This window comes from Podarcis gaigeae (assembly GCF_964106915.1).
Source record: "Podarcis gaigeae genome assembly, chromosome: 3".
Classification (NCBI taxonomy): domain Eukaryota; kingdom Metazoa; phylum Chordata; class Lepidosauria; order Squamata; family Lacertidae; genus Podarcis; species Podarcis gaigeae.
Genome location: NC_139680.1, coordinates 53,336,634 through 53,350,202, shown reverse-complemented (window position 1 = coordinate 53,350,202; position 13,569 = coordinate 53,336,634). Strand labels below are relative to the sequence as shown.

Here is a 13,569-nt window from a genome sequence, read left to right as displayed (position 1 = left end):
ATATGGTCTCGGCGGCTACTCCCAATCACCAGTCTAGCTGCCTCATTCTGGATTAAAACGTAAAGGGATTATTTTGGAGTTAAAGTTGGTGTCATTGGGGTGTAAGTCAGTGCAGGCATGTGTGTACAAATAGACATCCATTGGTGATTCTCAGGTCTCTTGTACCATTTGAGCCCATTTTCTACTAGTGGACCAGATATAATACTGCATTTGTTTCTTAAACGGACAAAGACCACTGTTGATATTGGCTGTTGCTTGTGCAAAGTTTTCCCATGTTGTTCTTTAGATTATGTGCCTCGGTGCTCCTGTGTTACCGTTCTTTTCTTGCATAACTTGCAAGGAATGATTTACTAAGGAGGAGCCATCGATTTAATCAAACTCTTATTAGTTAACAGAATTCTATAAAGCAGGTTCCTTGAGAGCTCTGAAAGTGAGCCTTGAAAAGCTGAAATGCTCCAAGCTACAGAAGAAATCAGTCTCTCCCTCTCTCTCCCACATTTTTGACTCTAAAAACAAAAGGTAGGCACATTGTGCAAGTGGAACCCTGCTCATTCGGCATGGGATACAACCCTTAATTTATATCTTGGAAAAATCAAATGGAGTATTTTTCTTGTTACTATTTTGGACATACAATGTTTTCCACTAAATGATTGTTACATTTCTTAGTGATGAAACACGAGACTTATATAGAGAATTAAAGTGATTTTCAGGCTTCATGGCATTTTATTTCTTTATCACTTTTAAGCAATGGATTTTATTTTTATTTAAATGTTTATAAAGCACCCATTCATCTATCATATCACCAGGTGGTACATCTCGATGTCATGCATCATATTCTATATTACGGCCTGAAATGTCCTAACAGGTATAAAAGACAAGCAACACACTGGCGACAACTTTGGTTTCCTCAGCACCCAACAGAGCCTTGAACTTTCTCCCATAACAATTCCCCGCCTCCTTATACCATGCACTGAGCCCATGCTTGCAAGTGCCTTCCTTGTCAGACGCTACGTGGGAGGAGAGAAATTGGTGCAAGGAGGAGGCAAAAAAAGAAGAAAGATCTATCTTGGCAGTGATATCTCAGTATGGGAACACCTGCCCAATAGGGCCTATTGTATGTCTAGCCAACTCTCTGTATTATCATAGATGAAGCTGAGGGCAGCATTCCCTCCATGGAACGTCTTTGGGCACCACATTCCAGCAGCAGTTTCAGCCAGAGCTGGCAATGGAAGCCAGATGGGCGGTGAAGAATACCTTTCTCTTTGCCACCCTGTGGTCCCCAGGCACATCTATGGTTTGGTCCCAGGAAGCCCGGAATATATGTCACCCCAATTTCTTGAAGCTGATCAAGAACCCAGGAGGAAATGGCAAGAGTTCCCAACAGATTCCGTCTTTCATTTCCCCTGTATCCATTTCCAGGGAGCAGTTTTTTGCTTCCTTCCCACCTCCCCTGAGTACAAGAATGAGTGTCAGGATAGCAGCACTGACCAAACTATGATGCCAGGCAGCATAAAGTGAGGCCAAGGGCTGCTATTTTGCATGCTGCACACATGCACTTGAGAAATAACTATTTCAGGGTGAGAGAGAAAAGCCTTATTGTGTAGGGCAAAGCCAGCTTTGAGTTGAAAGCAGCACCATTTTAATAAACACTTAAAGCGGGGGGGGGGGAATCCTTTATTGCCTCAATGATGGGTCAAGTCTCTGTTCTTTAAATGATGGACCTTTATGTTGCTCACCTGTGATGGAAGAGAAGCATGGGATTCTGCTACGGGGTCTGCAAGAGGAGTAAGATTTCACAAAATGACACCTCTATTTCTTTGTGATTCCCCATTGTCATATAATAGAGAGAACTATTCTCTTCTCTTTATTCTTAGGCAGGCAATGGAACCAGACGAGAAATACCTTTTCGCATACAAAGGATGTTCTTTGCCGTCAGTATTTACTTCAGTGGAGTACTTAGATTCCCTGGAGGGTTTTGAAATAAAAGACAGTGATGTATTTATAGTCACTTATCCAAAATCAGGTAAGAGTACCTTTTCGTAGGTTGAACCATCATTTCAATTCAACCCTGTTGGATACCCACATATATCTACATAGTATCTGTATTATCCTAATGCAAGATTAAAACCAAATGCAAAATTGAGGTCAATGTGGGTAGTATGGAACTTACCTGGTTACATAAAGTTGAGCTGGGCCATGTTCTGATTTGTTTTTAAAAAAGAGATGAAATAATGTGTTTTCCACCACTCTCACCATGTTTGAGGTAATGAAAACAACATAAATACACATCAAAAACATTCAAATGCTTTGCCAATCATGGGGGGGGGGGGTCCGTATCCAATGCAGTTGTGCCCTACATGCAATAACTTCCACTTCCACACCAGAACTTCCTTCACTCTTCTCTCCCCTTGTGTCCCCAGTGTTCCCCAAATCTGCCTTGGAGGGTTGGTGGGGTGGGGAGGACACAATAACTGGGAGTGGGAGAGGAGAGAGAGGGGAGGTTCTGCATTGTATAGGCATTTAAGACGTGGGTGACATGAAGAAAGTCTTCTGCAACTGCCTTTTGCCTATAATGTTTGTCCCACTGGCCATTTCTCATCCACAATGGAAAGGAAGCCTTGGTCAGTGTTCCTCATTCACCCTTTGCTGCCCTATTTCAGTGGTGGTCTGTTTGACACCAAAATTTGTTGCCCCCCACCTCTCACCTTCTATTTGACATTATAGTGTTGGCAACCCGTGCAGCCAGGTCCCTAAATCTGCCTCTGCTTGCTGTGTTGATTCCCTTCCTCTCTCATTTCTTTTTAGTGTTGCAATTCAGATAGTAAGCTCCACGATGCAGAGACATGTTTTTAGTTATTTCACTCTTTAAAGTACTAAGTACATGTAGTTTCTATAATGAATGAAATTAAAGTAACAGTAAATGTATCCCTGGACCGTTAGTTCCAGTTGCGGATGACTCTGGAGTTGCGCATTCATCTAGCTCTATAGGCCGAGGGAGCCGATGTTTGTCTACAGACAGCTTCTGGGTCATGTGGCAAACTAGAGCAGCTCACAGAAATGCTGTTTACTTTCCCGTCGGAGCAGTATCTATTTATCTGCTGCTAGGTGGGCACGAGCTGGGACCGAGCAACGGGAGCTCACCCCATTGCATGTTGTTTTCAGTTATTTCACTCTTTAAAGCACTAAGTACATTCATGACAATGAATGAAATTAAAGTAAAGGGTAAAGGTACCCCCGACCATTAGGTCCAGTCACGGATGACTCTGGGGTTTTGCGCTCATCTCGCTCTATATGCCGAGGGAGCCAGCGTTTGTCCGCAGACAGCTTCCGAGTCATGTGTCCAGCAAGACTAAGCTGCTTCTAGCAAACCAGAGCGGCTCAAAGAAATGCTGTTTACTTTCCTGTCGGAGCGGTCCCTATTTATCTACTTGCACTTTGATGTTCTTTTGAACTGCTAGGTGGGCACGATCTGGGACTGAGCAACGGGAGCTCACCCCGTCACGGGGATTCGAACCACGACCTTCTGATCAGCAAGCCCTAGGCTCTGTGGTTTAGACCGCAGTGCCACCCGCATCTCCATATGAATGAAATTAAGTAAACTTATTCTCGTTTATAGGCACAATATGGACCCAAAATATTTTGAGCTTGATTTATCATGAAGGTCACCGAGATGGAACCGAAAAAGTCAACTTAGTAGACAAGGCTCCGTGGGTGGAGTATCGTAACCACAATGTGGATTATGTCAGTCGTCCATCACCTCGCCTCTTTGTTTCCCATCTACCCTACTATTTAGTACCCAAAGGCTTAAGGAACAGAAGAGCAAAAGTAGGAAACAGCACATTTATTATTTGATCATATTCAATGTTTGACTTGTCTTCTTTATATGAACATCTCAGATTCTGTTAACATTTCTCCATTTTTGAGGGCAGTTCATCCAGCTGCAATTCCTTTGTCCATATGAATGAATAATGCTCTGGGCACCCTGAGCTTGAAATAATGCCCATGACTCCTAAACAGCACAGAGTTTATGCTCCACCATAGTAAAAGTCCTGGAGGGTGTTAAGAATAAAACAGGTTCTTTTATCTGAGATTCAGTGCACTTCAGGCAGAACACAAGTAAGCAGTCAGACAACCAATATATTGCAATATCTACATAACATTGCTTTGTTGATTAACAAGCAGAATACATAACAAGATAAGGGAACATGCACTCAGTCTCTCACACAATCACACATACACTCACCACTCTTCTGGATTGGGTGGGCAGACAGCGGGATCCTGGCTGCATCCGACACACCAACCCTCCTGAAAAGCCTGATCTTATATGGTCCTTTTTGATGCACATCTGAATAGTGGCATTTCTCATTGTCTTTGACATTTTCTTGGCAGTCCTCCACCCTTAGCATGTTCTTGGCATATCACAACTCTCATGCTTCGCACCTGGTCTTCTGTAACTTTTGGCACAGTACGATACTCGTTGTATGTAACTAGCATTGCACAGCCAGTCTTTCCACTTCCTTGCAGGTACAGTACTTTTGCCAGAACATGCACATTCTATTCGCTCTTTGATCAGCACAATTTATTAATAGTTCCTCAACAGCATCCATTTTATGTGGTGGTCTTCAGCCATCTTGCAGCCCATTCAAAACATGGCATTCGTTGTGCGAGTACTTGGAGCTTGTAAAGCTGACAGATGCAATCGAGATAAACCTAAAAAAAAAGATGAAAGAAGAATGGGAATGTATAAATAATTATCTAGGGGATAAGGGTTCAACAAGAAAGACCTGGTTATGTTTAGAATGATACCTCATAGAGAAATGTTCCCTGATACCAAGATGAGGGATTCCTTGGAATGCAGATCGAGAGAATTGATAAGAATACAGTGGTACCTCGCAAGACAAAATTAATTCATTCTGCGAGTTTTTTCGTCTTGAGAGTTTTTCAACTTACGAGGCATTCGTCTTGCAAGGTACCACTGCAATGATCTGTTGTAACCTTGATGGAAGCGTACAGTAGATGAGCTTTTCTGTGTTCTGGCTCTTCTTCTTCTTCTTCTTCTTCTTCTTCTTCTTCTTCTTCTTCTTCTTCTTCTTCTTCTTCCCTTTCCCTTTCCCTTTCCCTTTCCTTTTCCTTTTTTCCCCTCATCCTTCTTCTTATGTTTTATGCCATGTACTTTGATATTTTTTGTAGTTTTTTAGCTTTTTCATTATTATCATTATTAAGTAATTTTCTTTTGTAATTTTGGTTGTCTATATTTGTATGTATTTGTTTGAAGCAAAATAAAAGTAATTTTAAAAAACAAAAAAATGGCATTCGTTACAAGGGTGCCATCCAACAGACTAAATAAGAATAAGTTCATTCGACACCATAGGATTGCACTGTGCATGTGACATTCATGCTGCAAAAGAGGGTGAGGCTGCCAGGGCTGTAAAGCAACTTGGAAGCACCAAGAATCCACAAGAAGAGATATTTAAGATCCATCCATTTATTATTTTAGGAATCGAAAGAATTTGTTGTTATTCCTGCAGGTTGTTTATGTGGCCAGAAACCCAAAGGATGTCTTGGTTTCCTTTTACCATTTTTCCAAAACTGTAGTCCAATTAGAAGAGGTAGAAGATTTTGGAATTTTCATGGAGAGGTTTTTGGCTGGAAAGGGTAAGGACAAATTGCTACTCTAAAATGAATCACTCTTGTCCTTTCATCTTTATCCTTTGACAACAGATTAAAGAATTTCTCTCTGTGTTAAGGAACGTTTTCAGAATGCCATGTCTGATGCCATAGGTTACTCTGAGGAAATTCCACATCCATGCATCACAAAGCGTCTCCAACTGAGACTCCAACTACACCATTTTATGCCACTGATGACTGGTGTCCACTGATGCCGAAGGGAGGGTATAGATCTGGCCAACTCCCAAAGGAAATCAGTTGGATTTGTATGCTGTCTGCATCAGGATGCAGCAGCTACAAATCATTACAAGCTGGAACACCCAATGCTTAATCAAGTGTAGATATTTGTGTCAGGTTATAACTCAGAAACCCAGATAGTGTCTCTAAATGTTGCAAGTATTAACTTCCACACCATATAAGGAAACTGCCAGAGTGGGAGGGAAGGGGGCTGGAGGAAGGCTAGACTGATCCCAGCCCACCCATCACTCTCTCATCACATTGGGATGGAAGTGTAGCACCCTGCTTGTGGTTAACGCTTAGCTGGAATGAAATATTCAACGCAGCAATAGAGAAATTAAAATAATAATTTATTTGTCAGACAAATAAATGAGAGGCACAGTGGTATGGTTACCAAGCTCTGGCCTGGCCTCCTGCCATTCTGGCCAGCACTTATATTTCCTTAATCCAGCCCCCTTGCTCCTCCTGTGGCTGCCTCTGTCCAATCAGCCTGGTTGAAATTCCTATTGGCTGTTTGCTAGAACCAATCACAAAAGATACACCCACTTCCTTCTGTCCTTTTATGGAACACAAAGAGCTATATATTCTTCCATCTATAAATGACAAATAAGTAGTAATATATCTTACATGTGTCTCAACAAGGAATCTTAATTACCAGCTCACCTCTTGCCCTCCTTGCCCTATTGCCTTCCAAAACAGATAGTTAATCTTGAATTTTTATCTTCAACAGATGTCAAGGATCTTGAGTTCACATCAACATTGAAAGATCTCCTTCATTTGAAGGTTTCTAAACAAAAAGCCTGACAACTATATATCAGGAGTGCTCTATGGCGTCTCCTGTCTGGCAGGGGGCTAGGCTGGTGGCTGACTTAATTTCAGGATAGTTAAAACTCTTACAACTATATGAAATAAGAATCTAGCATTTCTTAAATCCTTTGCATAATTACATTTAAGCCAATATATTTAATACATTATCATAGGTAGCCTTTTAAAAGGAATAAGGCCTTTGTAAAGTAAAAAAGGAACTCAGTAAAAAAAACAGCTTCAAAAGAAGCCTCTTCAGTTTACACCCCTCCTTTCACCCCTCCTTTCCAGCCAGCTGCTTTCCCATTAGCTCTTCCCAACATTTATTGCCCTTTAACTCTCTCAGTTTTAAAAAAAGAAACAGCTTTAAAAGATTTCCTTAAAATGCTCTCTTTTTCTGCCAGCTAGATGCCTCTCCATTGCTCTTGGCCTTTTTAACCTTAGGAAGAAGATATGGCTCATTTTACTGGGAGGCACATGGTATCATTTTATTATTTACTCATTCCTAATTATGTTTATCTCTGCTTTTTTATCTTCTGTAACATGTAGGATCAGTGTCTGCTCTCAGCCTGTAATTTCCCTTTTTACGACTTTGAGAATTGTTTTCTGCTATAAATCAGGGGGCCCCTTGTCTAGGAGGAAAAAACATTGCCAAGGCCTTTTAGGCAGCTGGTCTTTTGCCTGGCATGAAACATTTGAAAATCTTTAAGATACAGGCCCTGATTGAAATATATAAGCTTTGATAAAAAATGCAGGCTTATGATTAGATGCCTCATAAGCACAGCAGGGAGCCTTAAAATGCAGAACTCTTCTGTAAATTCCTTCTCTGAGAAAGTGTTTGGTGAGGTTGAGTGGTATTAATTCAGCTTCTGTTTAATGGTTTGGTCCACTGCTGGTTCTTAAAATGATTTCTTTAAATTGTTTTAATGGACTTTAAATGTTCGTACTGCTTCTCTCTGAATGTTCTTTTTTTTTAAAAAAAAGTCTGATCTACATTTTATGCCAAATCAACTTTTCTCCTATCAGTATTTGGAAGTTTATGGCTGGACCATGTGGAAGGCTGGTACTCTCACAAGGATGACTTCAATATTCTGTTTCTTACCTATGAAGAAATGAAGAAGGTAAGTTATCAAATGCTATCCAGTCCGATATTAAGCATCCATCAAAACTCTCCTTTACAAAATGGAGGAAGGAAGCAATTTGATTATTCAAGTGCCCTTAGCTGCTGCTTTCCCAGCTGGTCTCGCTTCCTTTCCAAAGGATTTTTCAAAGCCGAGCAGGCCATGGATTCGGGTGCAGCTTTCAGACCCTAGACTGCAAAAATGCACTGTAACCATTTCCCCTGAGGCATTATGGGGCTATAAATAAAGTGTCATGATCCCAAGCAAGATATGTCATTTCACAGGCCCTCTGATGCTGAGGAGAGATGTCACAGAACCTCACTTGTGTCTGCAACAGGGACATTTATTTATTTACTTGTGGACTCAGAGCTGCCCCAGAATATAATGCATTCTGCATGGCACATGGAATTAAAGCAACAATGAAAGTATAATGCAATTACAATTATTACAAACTAGGCAAAGAAAGATGCAGGCTGCTTGTTTCCCCTGATTGTAATTCTGCCTATTCCGTGAGTTTTAGTCTCTAAGCTGTCAGGTTTCTCTATTGTGGATGGCCTGACATTAAAACCATGTTCCATTTCAGGATCTGAGAAGCTGTGTATTGAAATTATGCAACTTCCTGGGAAAGAGACTGACAGAAAAGGAGGTGGATGCTGTTATGGATCAGGCTACATTTAATAAAATGAAAGCAGATCCTAGGGCAAACTATGACTTCTTTCCACCACATGCCATGGACCACAGCAAAGGACATTTTCTTCGGAAAGGTAAGTTAATGGTGTTGGGTTGAAATAAACGACAGACGAGTAGCAAGTGTCATATGGGAGGCATCTCTCGAGCATGTCTCGGGGAGTCCCTTTTATTGAATATTACAGCATTGCCACATATGTGCTTGTTGCTGATTGGTTAACACAAATACAATGCAAAGGTTACATATAAGCATTAATCATGAATAGATTAAAGGTTGGGAAAGGGAACACAGAATTGGACAGGTGTGACAACCTCCTTGTTAAACTATTACTAGTGATTGATATAGCAAGACTTCATGAACTCAATGTGAACTGAACATTCCAGGGTGAGGAAGGGATGCTTCAGCTTAGAACGGTTTTGCCCAAGTCATGTGCAGAAGCAAAACTTCCCATCATAATGGTAGATCACACTGACTTGGTGCTGCTTGCAGAATCCATGACATATTCACTTGACAATTGCATCTAGGGATGAAATATATCTGGAGTTATGGATATTTGTTTGACCACCACAATGCACGTTCTTTCTGTCTGCTTCCTGGACCAGGCACTGTTGGAGACTGGAAGAACATGATGACAGTCGCACAAAGTGAAAGGTTTGACAGCGTTTTTAAGGAGAGAATGGAAAAGCTGCCCTTCAAATTCTGCTGGGACATCCATGAGGAATCATGAGTCTGCCTTCAGCCTGGAAGGATGAAATAAAGTGCACTGTATGCATTTAATCCAGCCCTATTTATAAGATTCAGCAGAATATTCTCATGTGGCTTAATAGCTTCCTAATGTTCAAATATGTGCATTAATGTTTTTAAAACACCACAATAAAATTACATTTGTACTGTCCACTTCTTCTCTTTCCACATTCCAACATATCCTAATTTCTGACCCCATGTGCAAAAGTTAAGGAATCCCAAACTAACTTTTGGGATTATTAATTGTATTTTAAATTGGCGCTGTTATATTGAGCCTAGCATTGGATTATTGTAATTGAAAATTAATAAAAATTATTGTTAAAAAACCCCAAACCAACTAACTATTGGTGTCCCAGATGGCAATGTAAATCATCCGGCTCATTCACATCATCAATTTATTTATTGTGAGTGGAATTCTTCTTCATGCTCTTCCAATTATTCCATCAGGACAAACATTTCAGCCTGTGGTTTGGCACATAATTGGTCGAGAACTGTGATTGTTGAAACAAACGTTTGTGATTATTTGAAGCCATTTTGAGTAGAAGTACAACAGGCAGGAAGTAATTTCCTTGTAATGGTCTGACAAAACCAATTTGGATACTTGATCATTTCCTTGGTGAAGATAAGTCACTTTGGTGGGTTACACCAAATTGCTGGGTATGCATAAATGTGTGATATAGTATTGTTAAGTTGTGGGCGAACATAGCAGACGACACAGCGATTTCTCCAGAGCAGCTCTTTATTGTAAGCTGGACAGAACTGAAAAGCAAACAGCTCAGCCGGCCTGCTTTTATAGGCAGCCGGCTGTCAACATTGTAGCAACAACAACCCAGAGTTTCCTGCCTAAAATAACTGACATGGACCTGAGTGAAAACTATCTACAGTATCCCCCTGCTGGCCCAGGGTGAAACTTCTCTACATAACAAGTATAATTTCAGAACTGTAGAACAAGTAACATACAAATTACAAGAGCAGTTTTATTGTATGCTGCTTGTCACTTACTCACCTTTGGCCCCTGAAGAATGCTTGTGCAATTAGCAATCCATGTGTTGCAAATAATTGGTGGATAATCTTCATTGCTGGGACAGATATTTATTTTTATGGTACTGAATAATCTCTTTGAACGCTTCATTCCTAAACAAATTTATTATGAGGGAAAGTGTTCTTGAACACATTTGGCTTTAATTCAGAGGACAGGGCTGCTTGTTGCTTCCTCGCCTCACTTTCTTCTCAAAGCTTCTCCTTTTTTATGTCCATGGAGTTTACTTGGGGAAATACTGGAGTGGTTTGCCAGTTCCTTCTCCAGGTGGATCACATTGAGTCTAAACTCTTGGCTATGACCTGTCCGGCTTGGGTGGCCCTGCACAGCATAGCTCAGAGCTTGTGCTGGTCCAGGGGGGGAGGTTACTGTGGGGCGAGGTCCAGGACCTGAGTCGAGGGTCGCCAGACAGTCTTCCACGGGCGAAGCGGGGTCCACAGCGAGGAGCCGGGCAAGGACCGGAACTCTGGGCGAACAGGACTGGATGCTGGCCAAAACAGCTCTTCAACGACGTTGCTCCCGCAACCTGGGACCAGGCTGACTGGCCTTTATCTTCTCTGAGGCCAGGGGCGGTCCCAGCCCCCAGGTGACCCGCCTCTCCTGGCCTTAAGGCGAGCACTCCTCCTGGGAGAAACCAGTTCCCTCTGCCTCTCTGCCCTGAGCCTCTGCAGCTCAGGAGAGGCCGGTGGGTTACTGGACCCAGGGGGACACTCACTTTTCCCTGACAGGGCTGGGAGAGGCGCACCTGTAGGCAATGCGTCCTCAATCGCCTCCGGAGCCAGAGTGGATTCACCTGGTGCCTGCTCCTGAGGATCTGGCACAGTGCAGGCACTTCAGAATCAAGGCCCTGCCCCAGCTCAGCCGGCCCTGGAGGCCGGGACTCCTGTGCAGGCTGGGATTCCTCCGGTTCACCCTCTGAATCGGATTCCCAGGCCATCACAGAGCTTCTCAGAGTTATTGAAGCCCCTTCACCACAACAAGGCAGTGATCCATGAAGGGGAATTACGTTTTATAAGAAGACCTAAATAAATGGTTCTTTGGGCTCTTCCAAGAGCGTAGCAGCACACATTCTTCAGATCCTAAACTTGAACCAGACTCTGATATTTATAAACCATCTCAATATAATTTAGTACATATGTTGCCTATTCTCAGCAAGCAGTAGGTGTGGCAGGATCCATCTCTGCTTTCAGATTTAAAAACTGCCTCTGCTTCTTCTAGTTTTTAAGGGTGCGGATGAGTGAATCTTATCTGTTTGGGTTTCCTCTTAGTTTCTCACATTTCCACGGTTCTTTTTGGTTCACCATATTTCTGCACCAGTTTGTGCAGAAGAAGAGAAAAAAATCATGAAAATTTGTCTGCATTTTAGTGTACATTTCTATTGATATACAAATAATGCTGAATACAAAGATGCTTAATATATACACACAATATTTTTTGTTAATATACTAAATTTTGCATGATATTTTCAGTAAAATATACATTCTATTATCGGCATAATATCATAAACACTTTCCACTAAAATACATACATTATTTGGTTGGAAAGGTGTATCGCATAATTTGAAGATGTGTGAATTTTGATGGATGAACTGCAGCTGTGTTTCTGTTCACATACTGTTTCAGGAAGTTGAAATTAGGTGGACTTGCATTAAAACATTAATTAGATCACTCCCCATCTCTGCTCTGGAGTCTTATTACAGTCTGCCTGGCAACTAAAGCTGATGGATAAAGGACCCCAGAAAACCAATATCTATCATCCAGGAAAGTTTGTATGGGCTTTGAAACATCTATCACTCCAACATATGAAATCAGTATCATTTATCAGGAAACACAACTGAGATTTGCCATCATTTGAAATAAAAAACCCTGCAATCATAAAATAAACTGCGCTTTCACAATCTCAGGAGTGTTGTATAAACAACCCCCTGTGAGTTTGTGGGGGGAAAGCTGAGGAATGGGAGGTAGACAAAGTTGTGGAGCTGCCCAAGCACAAGACATTGAAAGTCATTTGCAGTATAAATTTGGACAGTTTAGCAAGGAGAACATAGGAAGCCATCAAGTGCATTTTCTATGCAAAGGTATTCCTGAAAACATTAGCTTTAGATGGTAAACAAAAACAAAATGAGCCATTTCTGCATGTGGCATTGTTTACTGGGACATAGCTTTTATGGAATTCTGACTATAAAGACTGGGAGCTGTCCATCTTGATGTGGACTCTGAAAATTCCTCAAAATCTTTGAAGGGTGGGAAAGACTGCTGCCAATATATTGGATTTGAAAGTTTATTCTTGGGCTTGAGTCATATTTGATCTCAGATAAGCTGTGTGCAAATGAAAAAGGTTGCTAGTTTTCTTGGACAGATTTCTAAAACAACCAGTGCTAATTATTTAGTAAGTTTTATATTATTTTTATTATTATTATTTGTAACGTTACCATATATGAGGGAGTGCTGGAGGAGAAACAGACATGCCAATTAGGCCCGAGCCTGCTGAGGTAGTAGAGGCTGAAGTCCTGCATTGTTATGTGATACACCAAGATAATCTCTTGTTAAAGAACGCTGGAGAATATATCTGGATAGAGGGGAAAAGATATCTCGGGTTAAAGCACACGGGATCGCAAGTCACCATAGTCCACCTAGAAATAATCAGGGATGAGGCCATAATTCCAGGGAAAGTAATGAAATTAAAAGGACTTTCGAAACAAGCAGAGATCCTAAAGGTGGTAGAAATAGATGTCAGGTTCAAAAACTGGACAGGGAGGAGACTTCCGGAGGCGGCGCGAACGGTAATGGCTGCCCTTTCCTAACCGGGAGAGGGAAGCTACGCTGGAAAAGGGTCGTCCGCTACGGCGAAGCGGAGACCCATTCTGGAAAACCGCAGGCAGCGGAAGCCTGCGGTCTCGGGACCCGGCGGGCGCCAGGAGCTACCCCCGAAACGTTGAGGGAACCCCGTAAGGGGCTCCGGATCGCAGAGGGGGTAGCGGCGCTGTGGGTCTATGCGCATTCAGCGGAGCGAAGCCGCGCTGCCGTTGCCGGTGAGCGCCGACCTTTCTTCCTTCAACACAAGATTCTAAAACGCAACAACCCGTGAGTAATTGAGGACTTTACTAAATTTCGGGACTAAAAATATTGAAAATAAGCTGAAAGCGGAGAGACGAGGAAAAGGAAGTCCGTCCTCCGCAGCCATTGACTTTTAAAGCAAAGAGCAGGAGGAGTGGAGGCATAGAGAGAACTTTTGACAGCTCAGATTGAGCACCCGCAGAAATTACTTTT

General features: G+C 42.0%; 1 protein-coding gene across 1 annotated transcript; it reads left to right on the top strand.

Annotated features, from left to right (window-relative positions):
- The first annotated feature begins 407 nt into the window (after positions 1-407).
- Positions 408-9,412, top strand: LOC310840987 (amine sulfotransferase-like). Its single transcript, XM_083731485.1, has 7 exons — positions 408-519; positions 1,875-2,023; positions 3,617-3,825; positions 5,529-5,655; positions 7,735-7,829; positions 8,413-8,593; positions 9,120-9,412. Exons 2-7 carry the CDS (start codon positions 1,882-1,884, stop codon positions 9,242-9,244), a joined length of 879 nt encoding a protein of 292 aa, XP_083587611.1. The 5' UTR covers positions 408-519; positions 1,875-1,881; the 3' UTR covers positions 9,245-9,412.
- Positions 9,413-13,569: the final 4,157 nt, after the last annotated feature.

Coding starts and splice junctions, on each gene's coding strand:
- LOC310840987 (XM_083731485.1), top strand. CDS start 1,882: ATGGAACCAGACGAGAAATACCTTTTCGCATACAAAGGATGTTCTTTG. Junction 3,826..5,528: donor TAAGGAACAGAAGAGCAAAA/GTAGGAAACAGC, acceptor TTATTCCTGCAG/GTTGTTTATGTGGCCAGAAA. Junction 5,656..7,734: donor GAGGTTTTTGGCTGGAAAGG/GTAAGGACAAAT, acceptor TTCTCCTATCAG/TATTTGGAAGTTTATGGCTG.